A 17,824-nucleotide genomic window follows, 5' to 3' on the forward strand; every position below is an offset into this window, starting at 1 on the left:
GGGGCTGGAAGGATCAAAATCAGACAGAATTCTTAAACAATTCATCGCCCAGGCAGTTCCAGGTTGACAGTGTGAGAATCCAGGTCTCCCACCCAAGGGAAACATGTAGGGGAACTGGGAAAGGGGCTGAATGCTATCCTTGATTGATTAAGAGTGGTGAAGACACTCATCGAGGCCACATCTGCTAACAAGCACCAGCAGAGCTCTACAGATCACCTCATATGCAGTTAAAGTGTGTCAGTGAATGAGGTTAAATCCCCTTTCTTTCCCTGGGCAGCTGTGTTCCACTCCCAACCCAGTTACTACTCAGTTCAGAAAGAGCCTGGTGGTCTGTTGGCTCACTCCTTAGCTGTAATTTTTTCTGCAGCTCATCAGTTCTCCATTCCCAGCAGCTTTTGCTCTGGAGACCACAGGATTGACATGAATGTTGTGCTCACTGGAGAGCATGTACTCCAAGCATGGGGGAAGAGACCCAGCCCCACTTTGTTCAGCCTCAAATTTTCTGAATGCTATGTACGCCCAGAGTAAGGGCAGGGAGAGGGACACAACACACATACCCTACTTAGGGCATGATGAAGTCAAGTGGCACTTTTTGGTGACATACCAGGGAACCCTGGGCTCAAATCTCAGCAGAGCAACTGTGACTTTTTTCATTAAGAATAATTGAACTGCAGGTGCTTTGCCACTGGGGAGTCTCTGATGGTGAACTTTAAAGGGAAGGTAGAGCTTGGAGGTACCCAGGAGTTTATGATGCCAGAAAATAACCCTGCACATATACCACATTGCTTGCAAACCTCTGCAAGATTTTTATTTTATGGATACTATCAATTATTGGCAGTGAAATACTTAAGGGCAGCTTCTGTTACTGACAGTCCAGGCAGTGAGGTATCTAACATGTCACTGCTTGTGCCCAGAGCTATTTGAGAGCATAAAAGGGAGGCTGGTTTCAAAGTAATCAAGGCTAAGAGCTGTAGTTCTCCTTGACTACTAGTTAGTACAAACCCTCTCTAAGGCAGCAGTAATCTCAGGGTACAACATCTTTAAAAACACTTTGTAATGAAAGGTGTTCTTGAGCTGTGAAGCAGAGGTGTTTGAAACAGCCACCTTTTCTGCAGGGCTGCTGCAATGGATGGAAAACCTGAGCTTTCATTGCAGCCATTCCTACAGCTTCTCTGCTTAGAATTTTGAGGGTTTTTTTGTTTGAGGTTTTTTGTTTGGTTTGTCTTTCTAACCAAAGAAATAAACATCTTTCAGAGAAGCTAATTTTAAAAATGTGTACAGTAGAAGAAACTTGAAAAGTACATGAAATATGAAGCTGAAGGACTGAGAAAGCACCATCTTCCTTGATCTCTTCCAAGAAAGAAGGCTGACTTGTGTGTCAGACTTTTCTTTAAGCAAAAGTCAGATGTTTCAGAATAAAAGAAGGAATGACTTATATTGAACACAAGATGAAAAACTGTGTTTGTTCTTTTTAATCTAATGGTACCGTTTCCATATTACAAGGCTCTAGAAATAGATCCATCAGTTTGTGTTTATATTGCACTTCACTTCCCCCCTGGCCCTATTCAGATGAAGCACATCCATAAAGTCCAGCCAAAGAAACTCGAAGTTTAAAATCTCTGGGGAAGATGTTTTTTTTGAATATACCAGAGTAAGAAGCTGCGTCACGCAAGTGTAGCTGCTGGAATTGTTCTCCCTGTGCTGCGTGACAAGGTTCAACTTGGGTGGCTGTGAACTGGCAATAATGTCATAACATAACCATACAGCCCCACTCAGCCCTGCTCTTGGTGAGTGTGCAGCTACAGCCTGTGGTACCAAGGCCGTGGTTTGAATGTGGGAGCAGTTCTTTGCACATCAGCTGCAGCTCTGACAGCAGTGTTACACCCCCATCTGCAGCAGGGAGCAAGTGCAAAAAGATATCAGTGCAATTAATCTTCTTGCATGCAACACATTTATCAATCCCCATGTGCTTCCCAAGGAGGTAAACATCATTTCCCCTGTTATGCACACAGGTCAAGCAGTTTCTATATATTACTCTTACCTAAATCCCAAAGGATGGTGTTCAGAGTTAGAGCTGCCTGAAAAGCTCATATGCAAGTTGAATTTCAACAAAATATACAGAAGAAAATATGCAGTCTGTCAACAATTTTTTTCCTGGTTTCCACCTATTCCCACTTTTCAACCTTTCTAATGATTGTGTTCCTTCAACACATACATACATAGCCTTTCAACAGGGAATTTAGTGTGAATTGGGCACTTTACAGTTTGTTGGTCCTAACTGATGTTGCCAAACAGGAAGATGCTTGGAAATACTGGGGTATTCATTTGTATGCCACGTGTGCACACAATACTGAGCTTAATTGGTACTATTAAATCAGTCTCAAATTGAGAACAATGCATAAACATGCTTGAGAAACACAAAGCAACATTCTCTTACAGATTCACAATAGGCATCTTGATCTGAATTTAAAAGGCATTTTTATGTCTAAACATGCAGGTAGCACTCAGCAGGATTTTTCAAAGCTCTTTTGTATACTAAGGTCAGAACTACCTTTTAACAGTACAAGTTAATCCATTAACCTGCTGAGAGGTTTTCTGTTATGGTTACATTCCCTTTCATCTTCGCACACCTAAATATCTCTGAAAATCTCGACATTCTTTCGGAAAACTTAGGTCTCACCCGAGTCCCTTCAGTCAATAGCAACAGCCAGTTTTTAATCTGTCTTTTATGCTAAACAAATGCCCATTTTACCCACCATGTGTTGTTGAAACAGAAGGTTGCAAAACACATGTAGAATGGCGTTAGAAAGGTACAGTAGTGACTAGTTTTGCCACAGGAAAATATAGTAAGCATGAAGTCTTTGGGAAAATAAATGTTCCAATTGCAGAGCAGGGAGAAAAGCTTATTAATTTGCCTGGGATTTTCAATAAAGGTTTAGCAGGAAAAAGCCATCTTGCTCTTCAATTCCCTCTGCAATTCTGTGGTTTCTGTCTTGCTGGGCAGGTGAGGGGGGAATGGGGATACTGCTGCATTGTGTAATATATATTGAGATATATCTCTGCAGGAAAAAGAGCCGAGGTGTGGAAAGCAGACAGTTTTCACACTGCCCTGCAGCAGCTTTCTGGACATAAGACCTCCAGGCTGCCATAGGGAAGGCAACAGAGTCATCTGAGGATGTGTGATCAGATTCACACAAAACGAGATAGATGCTGCAAAGGAGGATGCATCTTCTGCAGAAGCTGTCCCTGCAAGCAGGCTGAACCACCACCTCCAACAGCAGCAGAGGCACCACCATTCCAACACCCGCTGTGAATATGTCCTTGTCCTGTCCTCATATCCACAGCTCAGGCAGAAGTAGGACATCTTACTGCAGGAAAGGAAACCTGCAGACTGCAGGTCAGAGATGAGGCTCTCTGCAACCACAGCACCTCAAGATATCTAGCATTTCAAAGAACAACAGCATATATAAGACAGAAATGGGAATGGCATAGGCAGGGTCCTGAGAAATAATGAGATGTTTATTTATTTCACCAGTATGCACAAGAGTCAGAGAAATAGCTTTATATGCTAGATCACCCATGTTGCCTTCAACACAGCACTTTGCCCAGCTGGTGCCTGAGGTTCAACATGCAGGATGCATTAAGACTTTGTGAGGATGCAGGAAGACTGCAATGCCAGGGGAAGCCAAAACACAGCCTTGGCTTTCATCCTCACATCTTCAAGCAAGGAGATTTGGACACACCACCCTCAGTTGCAACACAGGTCACTACACCACCATGGAGAGTGTAAGGCTGGTTGTAAAGCAGCATCTAGCTGCTGTGGCTGATCCAACCAGCCACAGACTTATGAATTTGTTCAGTTGCACATGTATAATTCCTTATTAAGCAATAATCTGGCCACACCTTAGTGCTGGTGCCTGTTCTTCAAAACATTTAGCCAGAGGATTTTAAAGGAAGCGAAAGTCAATAAATGTCACAATGCAGCAAGTACTGGGTCAAATTCTCTTGATATTTGCTGTTTGAAAGCTGCAATGTCACACTGGCATAACTGCAGGGGCTTTTTGAAGCAGTAATTTGCAGAAGCTTAAGTAATAAAAGTTAGGAGTTTGTTTTCCTCTCTCCTTCCATTGGAAAGTTTCCATCTGATATATTCAAGCCAAATTCTGGGATCTGAAAACAGACAATATCAAAGCCAAGGCTGGGAGAACTTCATTTGTATATACAGGAATGAAGTAATAGGGATAAATAATTAAAACACAGTAAAAATTCTGAGCATTACTTGGATGGTTCTGCCACGTGCCCTTGTTTTTTTCTGCACAGTAAAATCTGGAAGGTGGTGAAAGCTGGAATAACCACAGATATGTGTGATTTAAAGCAACAATGAAAAATAAGGAGGAAATTAAGCTTTTGAGTAGACAGTGAGAACTGTTGTGCCATTGCAATGTATGCCCCATGGTCCACAACGTCCAGACTGGATCCCTTTAACACAGGATGGGAAGAGACACATGGAGTAGATGTGCCAAAGATATGGGATGGCTGTCTCTTTTGTGTTCTGCAATAATCTGGCTTTTGCTGAGCCTGACAGCAAAATCTCTGTCTCAGAGGCATGACCTTTCCAAGGTTTACACTTCAGGGGGAGTTTCCATTCCCAGGCCCAGAGCTGCAGCCATATTGGGAATTGGCAGCCCTGTTCTTCCTCACCAGTCACTTCCTCAAGTTTTCAGGTTCTCTCCTTCACGTTCCAAGCCCTGTCTCCAAACACATCCCACAGCAGCTCAACTCTGGGTTTATTTACAGATTTTACTGGCATTGCTGCCATTCCAAGTGTTGCCCTGCAGATAAAGAGATGGAGAAGAGCCCTGCCAGTGTTAGTGAGCCAGAGCCCCGTGCAGCAGAGCCTTGTGGCACTGCTGTTACAAAACCTCCTCTCCCCAAAAACTCATTTCACCTGCACTCGGTAAATACTCTAGTATTTATTTTATCTCTTTTATTCTCTATAATCAGTGTTTGATACCTACTCAAAAGAGCCTGAAAGACTGTGAAGGCTTTGGAGATCTCTCTCTCTCCCATTGGAAATGAGTCTCTTGTGTTGTCTCTGTATCTCTAAAACCAGCTACCCTGCTGCTGCTACAGCTGGTGTGGCTCCAACGGCGCTATCAGGACGGGGAATCCTACTGCAGAAAGGCTGTTGCTAAGGGCTTTGACACTGTGTCATTTAACTCTGCTCAGGGCAGGTCTAATCACTGCTGTGCTTTAAAACCACTGATAGTTCTAGAGACTGGCTTACACTCCACCTGCCAGCATTGCCAGCACTGGTGGAGATGGAAAAAACCCTCAGCAATCACAGGAAATTCTTAGGGCTGCTTTCCTTGTAGGGACAGCATGGTACAAAGTGCTGCTGTAGAAGCTCTGCACTACTGTTTCCTTTCATTGTTTTTTCCAAATTTTCCTTGTCTACTTTTGGACTAAAAGCTTTTCTGAGGAGGATTTCATAGCTGCTTTCTGCCCCCTTCATAAGGGGAACAGGCTTCTGGGTGGGAGGAGAAATGGCAATAAACCAAGTGAAAGCCAAAGGAGAAGAGATTCCTGGGCTCTCACACGTGCTGACACTCAAGTGAGTGCCCTCAGCTTTATCTGCTCACTCCCTGGCCTCTATCAGAGATTCACGTCATTACCCAACTCAATGATTTCCAAGGGGGGATTCTTTCACTGTCTCCTTGATACAGGAAAACAAATGCAGGCAAACAGGAAGGTTGGGCACCTGTTCATCACCTCTCCAAGCACATTCAGATAGACTTTGCTAGAAATACCTTTCTGCCAGTCCTCCAGGGCTGCTGGGCTGATGCTTCTTGAAAGCCTTGGCACTTAACATCCACCTCAAACATATTTACAAGGTCACATAACCATGTTGCTCAATCCTCTCCTCACTCTGCCAGCTCCACATTCACTCCACAGGCCACTTCAACTGCATCCTGCCTGAGCATAAAACCTCTCACAAATTCACTACTGCTTTTCTCTCCCCTTTCTCATTTCCCTTCCTGTCTATCTCTGTCCTTACTGAATGCCTCAGACAGAACTGACTGTACCCTCACTACCCTTAGTAAGGCTAAGAAATATGAGAAATGTGAGGGTTTAAGTGTATGCACTGAGCATATGAAAAGTCTGATCTCAGGTGACTTGCCCACAGTAACACACCATGTCTCAGATTAGCATTTCAGACATGAAAGATCTTTTGTCTCCTACCATCATACTTTTTGCCTTCTTTACTTTTATAGCCCCACCACCACCGGTGCAAAACTTCTCTCTACGCCTCCAGATCAGAAGCAGCTTACACACTCCTCATCCCACAGATAACCCTCCAGCTTCCAGAAGGCATGCCAAACCCTTGATTTCTTCATAAATTATGAAATATTTTGTAATCCTTCTAACTCTGTTTTAATTTCTTTAAATTTTAATTAATTCCACTCTGTTCTTCCTGTGCTGCATTTAGTCTTGAGCTAACCTTCTATGGGGGACTATCATATCCAGCTGCAAAAAAACATTATTAACATTAATAATTCATTTAACTATGAGAAACACTCAGAGATGCAACTGATGTATGAAATCAAGTCACACCTCCCATTTTGGTGCGACTGACAGTAGTTTCCAGGGCTATGTGGGATATACCCCTCAGAGAGGTTCTAAAAGGCAGTGACATTGCAATGCAGTGAGGCACTCAAGTGTTAGCTTTAATCTAGAACAAAGACCAAGACTGAGACAGATACAGCAACATGAATAATACTCCCAGAGTGGATAATATGTCCTAAGATGCTTGGGTAGTCCACACTGGGGGCCCTGCTGCAAACCTTAGCAGTTTTTAGCACAGTGAGGTAGATTAAAGCTCAGGCAGAGAGAATCTCCCCCCCCCAACAAACTCAAAGCTGCCTGCAGTATAGACATACCCAAAGCCATGATGTGAGGTCAGCCATAAACTGCATCTGCCATAGCCACTGGGTGTGAAAAGTCACGAACTTGAGAACAGCAGCGACTTGCCCTCATACCATCCTTCCAAATATAACCCACTAGCTCACCAAAGGGGAAGAAATAATGGGCAGGCAAAGAAAGGCCTTCAGTTGAAAGCATTGTTTCTCTTTCAAACTGTGACCTGAAATAGATGTAAAACATAAGCTGTAACTAAAAGAAAAAAGCAAACATCTCTTTCAAAATAATAGTCTTACTAAATGAGTTCCCCCCTTTCCATGACATATCAAGTTAAGCTTAGAAGTGGATTTCTCTTTATATAATGCTCATTCACCAATTTTTTCATGCCACATAGGCAGGTACATCTGTGGTAAAACTTCCCATACCAAAGGCTACCAAGAGATGGCACCAGGATTTCTGTGTGCCACTTGTTTGTCCAGACCTGTGGAATAACCTTGGTGAATGGTATTCCTCTCTGCCTCATCAATTCTTCATCTATTTTCAAATCTAACGTGAAAGCATCTCTTTTTTCCTCGCCTTTACCTCTTAATTTTCCAATTTCTCCCATCTACTGCTATTAACAGTACAATGCCAGTAAAATGTAATTCTGAAATGCAACTCTATTTGTTCTGCAAAGCAGCACTGAGATAGCATCAGTCTGAAATGAGATTTTGTAACTTATTATTAATATTAGAACAGGTCATTCTTTGAGAGAAATCACATAGACCGTAAAAAGAACAGAAGAGAAGGAACTGCATGAAACTGGGACACCTTTGGCTCCAAGATAATTTCTTCTATTACAATGGCTCATTGCATTAAATTTGCACAGTAGGGTTTATTTACCTATCTTAGTGATGCAACCATCCCTGCTTCATGTTATCTGAGATTTTACTCAAGTTGAAGAGACACTTTTTATAAAAAAATTTTCCAGACAACCCTCTTTCTTTTGTTGCTGGCATCATCTTTTTCAGGATGGTATTTACTAGTTTTATTTAGCAGGAATTCTAGGATAAATCCTATGAGACCAAGGCCAGATGAAAAGCATGTCATTTAGTTGTGACATAGCTCAACAGAAATATTTTGGCCCTTCCTGTGAATTTTCTACAGGGATCAAGTGAACTAAATAGTATCTGCTTATTCTCAAAGCATTGATTAATTCTGACCACATTCCAATAGAATCATGTGTTACTTTCCAATTAAATATCCAGACTGCTCAACATGATTAATGGCAAAACACAGACTATCAAGAGGCATTAAGAATTATCTACTTTTGATCTTCTATCAGGAGCCATTGCCAAATAAACAAAGAACCCATCACAGCAGCTTCCATATCAGGTTGCAAAGGAACCAATCACCATGTCAGTACATTGAGTTTCTTCTCTTTCTCAAAAATACTGTCTGGCAATGGCCAGATATGTCGCATATTCTGTTCTAGCAGAGAGCAGCTGAAACTTTAGCCCAATCCAGGGGATGGAATTGCAGTAAACGTACATGGTGGTCTACCAGCAAGAAGTTATTCAGGATTAAGGATAGGGAAAATCTAACTGCCAGCTCTGGGGTTTAGAGTACATTTGTGGTTGGATCTCTTCCATGTGCCTCTCCATCATTCTTAACAGAAGAGATAAGTCTAGTGTTGGGGTCATCCCCACGACACGTCTCCTCTCTCTGTCTAAACCAGACATAGCCACTGTCGTTCTGGTTTCTTCTGTCGGTTTTAAGGTCACAGGAGATCACTTGTACAAGCATTTGTTGATGTGGCACCTTGGACACTTTTCAACACTGTGGGCTCAACACTTAGATTTTATCTTGCTTCAAAAGCACCAGTTTCAAGATGAGAAAACAGAATCCCAGTTGTATGCAAAAAAGTGTTCTAAAAAAGCAGAGCAATATATATGTTCCTTTATTCAAAGCCTAATTTGAAGCTACATACAGCCAGTTAACTTATATCTTCATAATTTCCAGGATATTTGTATTCTCCTTGGTCAATCTGGCATAATATCTGATTAAATATGGGTTTTAGCTTTAGATGTGCTCTCCTGATCACCCTGATATTCCTCTCTTCATTTGCATGAGCTCTGCTTTCTATACTCCAGTAAAAATCTTCCTTTCAGCTTACCCTGTGACAGAAGTATGTGGTACAGGAATCACTTCAAGACCATAGCAACCATGCCATCATTATTCTTGCACATTTCAGATTCACGAGTCATTCCCCACCTCAAATCACTCCTGAGCGTTTATCAGCAAAGAAAAGATGCACAACTTGTGATATTCTCCTTCCTCCTGGGTTATGAGCACTGACACCAGTTGGAGAGGACACCATTTTCTGAATCTCTCTCAGCAACCATCTGCCTGACCCAGGCTTGAATACCCATCATGCTACTTCCAAGTTGCCCACTCCAGACTCATCCTCCACTTCACAGAGAGAAATAAACATTTTTAAGTCACCTCACTTTCTGGAGGCAAACACTTGCCACAGGTGAAGAGAATTTGCTTCTTTTTCCCTTTAGTATGTGAGGAATCCAGATATCCACCTCAGGTGGAATAGAGTTACACTGAAGGATTTCCTCCCTTTAATGAAAAGGGAGATTATCAGCAAGCCTCTGAGGAGCTGGGACTATCCAATAAGCACCAAACATAAAAAGAATTGTGATCAAATGTCAGAAGTGGTTAATGCTGGACATGAGCAAAGGCAGATAATTTCTGCATATCACATTTTCTAGTGAATTAATTTGGCGCCATTCCCAGACCTTTTTTATTCACTTTCCACTTTTAATTAAGTAGTCAAACTTTACTGGAACAGCCCAGTGTAGAAAGCCAAGTATTGTGAATACTCACAGAAAGAGTTTTTATTTCTGACAAATACTCACTCTTGTTGCAATCTCTCATACAAGGTTTATGTGAACAATTACCATGAGCCACTCTGCTCAGTATGATAAATAGATGTGCTCATAGAGCTTTGAGAAATAAAGACATTTTAAAAGACTCTTCAAATTGCTTTAATAAAACTGCCCACCAATCTTTTAACAGAAGAAAAAGGAAACATAATGGAGGGAACGACGCAGACACTTGTCATCCCACCATTTGCCATTTTCTAAAGCACAGGTCTTCCTCATATGAAAGGAGAATAAAACCTGGTTCTTTATTTTCAGCCACTTTGATACTTTATCTTCAACTTGAGGAGTCCTAGAAGAGCCTGCACATCACGTAGGCACAAACACACAGCCTCCAAAGCCATTGATGAGGATACCTAATACTTGACAACCTGGAGACCCATACGGAAGAGACCCGGATCCTGGTTGACTAGAGAACAAACTTCTTCCACTGTCACATTCCACATCCTACAACACATCCAAATATCTCTCAGAACAAGCAAGCTGGGAAAACAAGCAACAGTGTTGAAAGGGACACTGGAAAGCAGGAGAAGGGTAGAAGCTATGGAACAAATGGGGAGTAATTAAGATGAAAGGTGAAAAGAGCAGTGACCATTGCACTGTGTGGGGCATCAGAGATGCTACATTAGAGAAGGTGTTGATGGAGTGAAGATTTGAGCGTCCCACACACACTCATATCAGATATCCCAGCTACTGACATAAACAGAGCTGAGAGAAACAGAACATCATCTGGTTTTATTTTAAACTGTCCCTGTAAAAGGTATCAGAAAACCTTTTCCGCAGCACAGCATCATGAGAGACGGGCAAGACAGCCTTGAGTCTCTGACTCACTTGGATTTCATGGTGGTTAACTCAAGAGATCTCTATACTTCAGAGAGTTTTGTGGTTTTTTCCATGTAGCTTTTACCTCAGATATGGGTAGTTCTGGAAAGATCTACAATTATGGCACCAGCAACCTGAAGACCTCAAATACCTAACTAAAGCCTATAAAGTCCATGAGTCACAGTCCCAAGGGAATCAGAGATACTTGGCATATACCCAGAGAAGGTCAATTGGAGCATGGGGAGACTATTTCTAAATAACCCAGAGCTTTGCCACTGGGAAAAATAAATAGAACTCTGTATCTAGTTTCCACATCTTAGCTGGCTAAATAAATAGCTCTCACAGGGCACTCTCCAGGGCAGATTCTTAAAGTGACCTTGGTCCTGCTGCTGCCCAGAACAGGGGAACACGAGTGTACCCACAAGAGAAGTGGTGCATTTTCAATGCTGCATTCCTGGCAGCTGATCAGAGAGCAAGGGTAATCTCAGCTCCCACAGTTGCCAGCTGTTCCTTCCCAGCAGAAAGGCAAACCATGGTGGCACATAGTTATGAAGTGGAGAGAAGGTATCAAGAGCGAGGCTCAGAGGACTTCAGGGACGACACTGGAGTTTTCCTCTGTAGGCAGGTTATAGACTAGTGTTCTCTACGAGTTCCATACTAATACCAAAAAAGACGCAGATGTTTTTCTGAGCAACTACACCAAAATACCCCACACCAGATTTCAGCACAGCCACAGCAACTATGGGAAGATCTGCACCAGTGTCAGATTGCCAGGAGCACGCGCTGGGCTAGACAAAGCACGACTCTTTTTATCCTTTCTCCCAATCTCAGAAAACCCACCTATAAGCTCCCTACCCCAGTCACTCCACAAATTTATGGTTAGAGCAACTCAAAACATAGAAGGACAATTTCACATGTACCCACCTCAATTTCTGATGAACTGTAAAGATGCTTGGGATTTTCATAGCATAGTTATCTGAGGCATTTCCTAAAACTGGGAAAGAAGACCCTACAGTCTATACTTGTAGTCTCAAGACCTAAATTCTTGTCAAAATCTCCTGGAGCCACTTTCCCCAGTGAGAGCAGTGCTCCCAAATGGACTGCAAGCAAGAACAATTTCTACTGAATAGTAAGAAACTGGTGTTGTGAACTGGGTTGCAAGTGTGAATTAAAACAAAACAGGTTTGTGTTGTTCTTCTGATGTGAAACAGACTGTCTCCACTCTGCCATTGACCTTCTCGGGCGCCCCCAGTTACGAAACAGAAGGCTCAGCTCTGAACCTTGGCCAGGCCAGCTGAGTGGCCACCAGGCTTCAGCTGATTTACAGTTCTTGTTCATTAGACCACGTGTAAGCGGGAGCCAAATCACCTTTTCTGTGAGCTAGGTCACAGAAAGATTTTATGCTCTGATTACACACTCATACAAATATGTTTTAAGAAAAGCACAAATATTTTAGGAAATAAAAAGATAAATAGGAAACTGAACCAGCAATGACAAGCTCAGGTAGACAACAATTAATGTATGAGATACCTTTTTTCAAAGGGAAAATAAAAGCTTTTCAGTAATAAATAAAAAGGCTTATTAGCAATAAACCTGAGGTTTTATTGAGGACAATTTTGAGTTTGCTCTTCTGATGTGTGTCTGTGTCCCGAATGGAAAAAAGGTCCACTGAAGAATTTAAAACAATTCTTGTATATCAGATAAAAGGAAGAAAAAGCTAAATATTGCATATTGACAATCCGGAATAATTGAAAACAAAAGCAACGTGTTTCTCTGAAGGCTATTTCTTTCTCTTTCTTCTTATAAGTGAGTATTCTAGACTACTTTGCAGCCTACATTACAGCAACCCTCAGCACTCACTGCATCTCCAAATGAATTTCAACAAAAAGCCAGGTTAGAAATGTGTGACAGATACCAAGTTTTTCATTTTCCCCAGAGGAAACATCAAATGGAAAAAAGCACTTTTGCACAAAATTCATTTTAAAAACCTTTATGCAGCCAGTCCCATTGCTTAACAGGGAACTGATACAGGCAAAAGTCCTATTACACACAGATCCTGACCTATAAGGCTACCATAGAAGTAGAACTAACACTATTCTAATCATAGCCAACACTTCCATAGGAAGGAAACCAGGGAATTGAGTGGAATTTGCTTAGTTAAGCATGGGCTTGGACCCATCAGTCGTTTTTGGTTGCCTCAGAATTCAAGCCCAGCTCTGGGTCTAACTCATCCTGGGCACCCCTGTCATACACAAAGCAGTTCTCCAGGTTCCCTAAATCTCAAAATTATAACATGAGGTCTTAGGGGAATGTTGAAGGATGCTCAGATATCCTAGAAATAATACTGTAGCAATAATATTCTTTGAGTTCCTCTCTGTTGGAAACATTCTGGTATCACACTTTTGGACAGACCACGTAGAGGAGTCTCAGGTACTCTAAGAGAGAACGGAAGTTGTGAAGCAGTTCCAGGTACTTAGCACTGTACTAGAAAGCCAAAAGCATAGGCTAAAAGTTAGTTGGCTCCCATCAACAAGGCATCTGCAATTCAAATTCCTTCCCATGCAATGTATTGTGTAACTGGTGATACTGGGAGAACTAGTATCAGTCTTTGGTGGTAGCATCAGGATGGACATTATTTGCTGGTACCCTCACCCAGAATGACTGGCCTCCACTTCAACCACAACTAAGCAAGTAGTGGCCAAACTGTTGTGCCGTGTCTGTCCATCCCTCTCACCTACACACGATGCTCAGCCTGGAACTGCTTCCTCAGTGGTCACCAGCCATGGACCTCACCCATGTCAGGTCCATGCAGAAGCCAAAGCCAACTGAATGCTGCCATGTCCTTGCTGAGATGTGCATGAGGAAGTAGAGTGTGCTCCACAAACCACTGCATGTCTCAGCAGGAGAACTGGCAGGTTCTGTGTTGCTTAAGCAAATGGGATTGTGTGGGCACAGCTCACAGCAGTAAATTCTTCCTCCTGTTTTTAAAGAGCAAGTCACAGAAATGTGTCCCTCTGCAGTGTTTTCCACATTACGAAGTTTGCCTTGAAAGGTATCTGAGGAAGTGGTCATTTGGCATTAAGATGGAGATATAAAATGGACTTGCTGTCTTCAGAAAAGAACTATTTGAAATATGTGGGATGGGCTTAAAACCAGATGCAGATTAATACTAGTAAGAACTGTCATACTTCAAAAATATCATGATGACTTGCATATCATCATGACTGTCTGGAAAAGGAGGATGAGGCAAGTACTGCCACAATTCCACTGTACCTGCCCCCAAGGCTGGTGGTGGCAGGAGGTTCTTGCTAAGGGGTAAATGGGAGTAGTTTTTTGCTGCCAGCACAAGCTTCTCAAAACCCAGTCGTGGCTGGGGAACAAAGGAAGATGCCTTGCAATCAAATTGCCATCCCTGTATAGGGTACTCTACAAACAAATGGCCACCAGCATGAATCATATGATGAATCATGGCATTAATGTGTCCTTCAGGGAACTATTTCTGCCTCTTAAAAAACCCTGCAGATTTAAAGTGAGTGGAAACTGCATACATTTCTGATTTCTATGCCTCTTCAAGTGGAACCAAAATTTTATTTCTTGCTGTCCTGGAAAGATGAGTTCCCTGGGGCTACTGCCTACCTGACCGTCCTGACGTGTCTCTTGCTGTAGGGAGTGATGACTTTGAAAAGCAGCTCCAAGGCTCCATTGATGCCAAGCATAGTTCCTGTGGTAACTAAGGCAATAAAAGAAAAAAGCAGTCAGCTCTGAAGCAGGCAGTCTGTTAATGTGTTTTAGAGGAGATGTGGGGAAGGGAGTAGCTGCCCCTGAGGCTGTGAACTCTCTGGGCTCCCATCTGGACTCCACAGGTCACCTTACAAACACAGAAAGTGAAGCATTAAGCTGTCTGTGGATGAAACCAGAGCCAAGATCAGGTGAAAAAGAAGTCCTGCAGCTCTTTCTCAAGTTCCCCAAAGCCCCTTTTCCTGTAGATATTGTACTTTCCAGACAACAAATTGTAATTAAATAAGGTCTTCTCCCAGAAAAATGACAAATTCATCCCACATTTTCTACATGCAACTCCATGAGGACAGTTCATTTCATAGGGTCTTGGAGGGCAGAGTTTTCTTTCTCTGCTATTATTCAGCAGGATCGAAGTGAGGTTTGGGGGCAGGGGTGCTTCTGAATGCAGCTTAATTTCATCTAGGCCAATTTTCCCTTTAATCCTTTGTTTCTTAACACACTAGGAACTTTCATAGATAAATTTTACAATCAATTCCAAAAATGCCTGATGCATAAACTAGGTGTTTAGCAAGACTTCCCCACTATGAGACAGCATCTCTGTGTAATGAAGGGACAAAAAACAGCCCTGAAATATTAAATGCAAGCGACCAAGGTGAAAGGATCAGTAATCAACAGCAACCAGGGGAGCTGGCTGCCTTCCCACTGCTGGGTTTTGGCTGTTTTGTAGATATCTCCCAGTGGTCATCAGAGAGCTGCCAGAGGGCCCATCATCTCCTCTCATCCTACCGTGTCCCTGCCAAGCTCTCCTGTGATGGAAAGCTTTGCAAGGCTTGCCAACTACATTCAAACTTGCCTGTAATTCATTAGAGACAGGGTGGTGGACAAGGCTGTTTGAATTCATCCTGTCCCAGAGCAGGACATGGGCAGCCAGACACATCTGGTTATAGTGAAAGGAGCAACTCAGAGTGAAGAACTGGTTCATGAGATGAGACAAGGACTCATCTTTTTTGCTTTCATACCTAAGCACTCAGAGTATAATATGCTTCTGAATTCCCTATAGTTCCACTCCATAAACATAATTTTTAAGGTTGGGAACATGTAATCCCCTAGTTTGGTACCACATCCACATAGACTTTCACCTAACTTCCCCTGCATCTTGCCAGCTGGGCCACAGAGCCCACAAAGCCAAAGCTACTCTTGGAGGGGAAGCACATCTGGAGAGTGCAGGAGGTACCTGGAGAATAATAGACTTGCTCCAGCAAAGGTGCAGAGCTGGGGTTCTGGGGTCTGACATTAACAGAAAGGAGGTCAGGCTGCAATGTGCATCCTAAAACCTCTGCAAAAACTGCAGCTGAACTGGAATGCAGGTGCACTGAAGTAGGGAGCTGGGAAGTGTGTAGATCATATTTTGGGTGGGAGGCAGCCCAGGGTCACTGCGCAGCTGTGAAACCCAAATAAAGGCACGCTTCATCTTCTGGCCTTGGCTGCATTTTCAGCCACACTCAGCCTTTCAAATACTGCTTATCATGGGTAGAGGGGTTGAGTGTTGAGGTTTGGATGCTTGCCTGAGAAAGCCCATTGCATGAAAGTAACTCCTGTACATAGAGAAGGGACCTGCAGGGCAGGGCGCCAGGAGTGCTAAATCTCAGGATGCATATATTAGACTCAGACAGGATGGCCATCAAGAATTATATGTTGGGTGAGGGATGTGGAGAAGGAGAGGAAAGGGTTAGAGTGAGCAAAGGGAAATTTGTGCTGACAAGCGCAGTGCTTCATAGCAGGGAAAGCCTGTATGAATCTCTAATGATCCCAGGAGAGAATACTGGAAATCCCATTGCCTGAATCATTTAACATGAGGGCATTGCCAACCAAGAAAAGCTGGGAGAGTGCACGGGTGGGAGAATATTAGACAGAAGACCAGGATCTAATATCTGCTTCCTGGGGGACCTTGAATGTGTAACTGATTTTTCTCTCACTCTGCTTCTCCACCCGTTTTTCCTTCCTCATGGAGCTGCTCTGAGGATCAATACAATCAACAGTAGTGAGACATTTGGCTGTTATGGTAATGGGAGCTGCATAGAGACTTAAAGTACCCAAATCTCAGAGCAAAAGAATTGACTGTCTTTTTTTTAGAATAGGAGATCATTGCCATGAATATTTTTCACTACAGCACTTTTATTTCCATAGTCTGTAGATGAAATGCACTGTAAAGGCTGCATAGGCCTCTAGAGGAGCCCCTTTTTCTATGGTTGTTCTGGCTTTTGTACCTGATTCTGTACATTAATGGTGCATGCAGACACTAACCTTATCAGGACTAATGTTTCTTTGCATTGAAATGACTAAAGAAGAACTCTGGCAGCTATCACACAGAGAAAAAGAGGAAAATCCTGGCACTCACCATTAGAAGCACAAACCCTCAGGACCCAGAGGCAGTGGGTGAGGAGCAGGTGGTGGTCCAGGTTTCTTCTTGTCAAGCTCAGTATTATATCAGTGGCTTCTGCCTTCTGCACTTTCAGGCCAAACTTCCTATCTGTGAAAAGCAAATAAGAATCAAAGGCATTCATTTGTATCAGTGAGTTAAACCAGCATTAATCCCACCAAAAACAGGAAAATATGGGATTGCCTGCAGTCATCATATACAAATCATAGAATAGTTTGGGTAGAAAGGGACCTTTAAAGCCCACCTAGTCCAACCCCCCAGCAATGAGTTGCACTAGAACAGGTTACTCAGAGCCCCATCCAACCTGACCTTGAACGTTTTCAGACATGGGGCATCCATCACCTCTTTGGACAATCCGTGCCAGTGCCTCACCACCTTCACCATAAAAGTATTTCTTCCTTATATCCTGCCTGAATCTATCCTCTTTCAGTTTAAAACCATTACTCCGTGTCCGATAGCAACAGGCCCTACTAAAAAGTCTGTCCCCACCTTTCTTGTAAGCCCCCTTTAACTACTGGAAGGTCACAGTAAGGTCATCCTCAGTTTTGAGCCCCCCACCCAAGAAACCCCCCCATCACCCAGCAGTACCTCGTTGGCCAACCCTGGCCAGCAGACGCAGCAGGGGCAGGAGGGTGCTGTGGTCGGGGGGCTCGGTCCGGGCGGCGGCAGAGAGGGCCTGCAGCAACGCCTCACTGCCCCCTTTGCTGATCACATAGTGGATCCTCCGTCCAGTCCCTGGGGAAAAGAGAACAAACCGCTCAGAGCATCCCTTCCCTGAGCCACAGCTACCACAAACCCTCAGCACAGAGTTTCCATGGCCTTTCAACAGTATTTTAGGGCTATAAATCCAAGAGCACTTGCAGAATTGGCCGTGGATCTCAGGTGCCCCTGGCCTGGAGACACGGCTAATGGCTGTGTGGTGGAACTATGTGCTCTGCTGCCTGTTACTACAACAGTCATTGTCTTCCCAAAC

The 17,824-nt window shown here is 43.2% G+C and overlaps 1 protein-coding gene across 2 annotated transcripts in view; it reads right to left on the reverse strand.

Annotated features, from left to right (window-relative positions):
* AGBL1 (AGBL carboxypeptidase 1) overlaps positions 1 to 17,580 on the reverse strand; it is a 248,225-nt gene extending 230,645 nt beyond the window's left edge. For both annotated transcript variants that reach the window (XM_039385924.1, XM_039385923.1), the window contains exons 1-3: positions 17,440 to 17,580; positions 16,810 to 16,941; positions 14,310 to 14,403 (exon numbers count right to left, since the gene is read on the reverse strand). In XM_039385924.1, the coding sequence (XP_039241858.1) occupies positions 14,310 to 14,389 (80 nt within the window). In that variant the 5' untranslated portion in view covers positions 14,390 to 14,403; positions 16,810 to 16,941; positions 17,440 to 17,580. The remainder of the gene's footprint in view (positions 1 to 14,309; positions 14,404 to 16,809; positions 16,942 to 17,439) is intronic.
* Between the last annotated feature and the right edge of the window lie 244 nt (positions 17,581 to 17,824).

This window comes from Pipra filicauda, unplaced genomic scaffold, assembly GCF_003945595.2.
Source record: "Pipra filicauda isolate LSUMZ 115617 unplaced genomic scaffold, ASM394559v2 scaffold44_size3831614_pilon, whole genome shotgun sequence".
NCBI classification, from domain to species: domain Eukaryota; kingdom Metazoa; phylum Chordata; class Aves; order Passeriformes; family Pipridae; genus Pipra; species Pipra filicauda.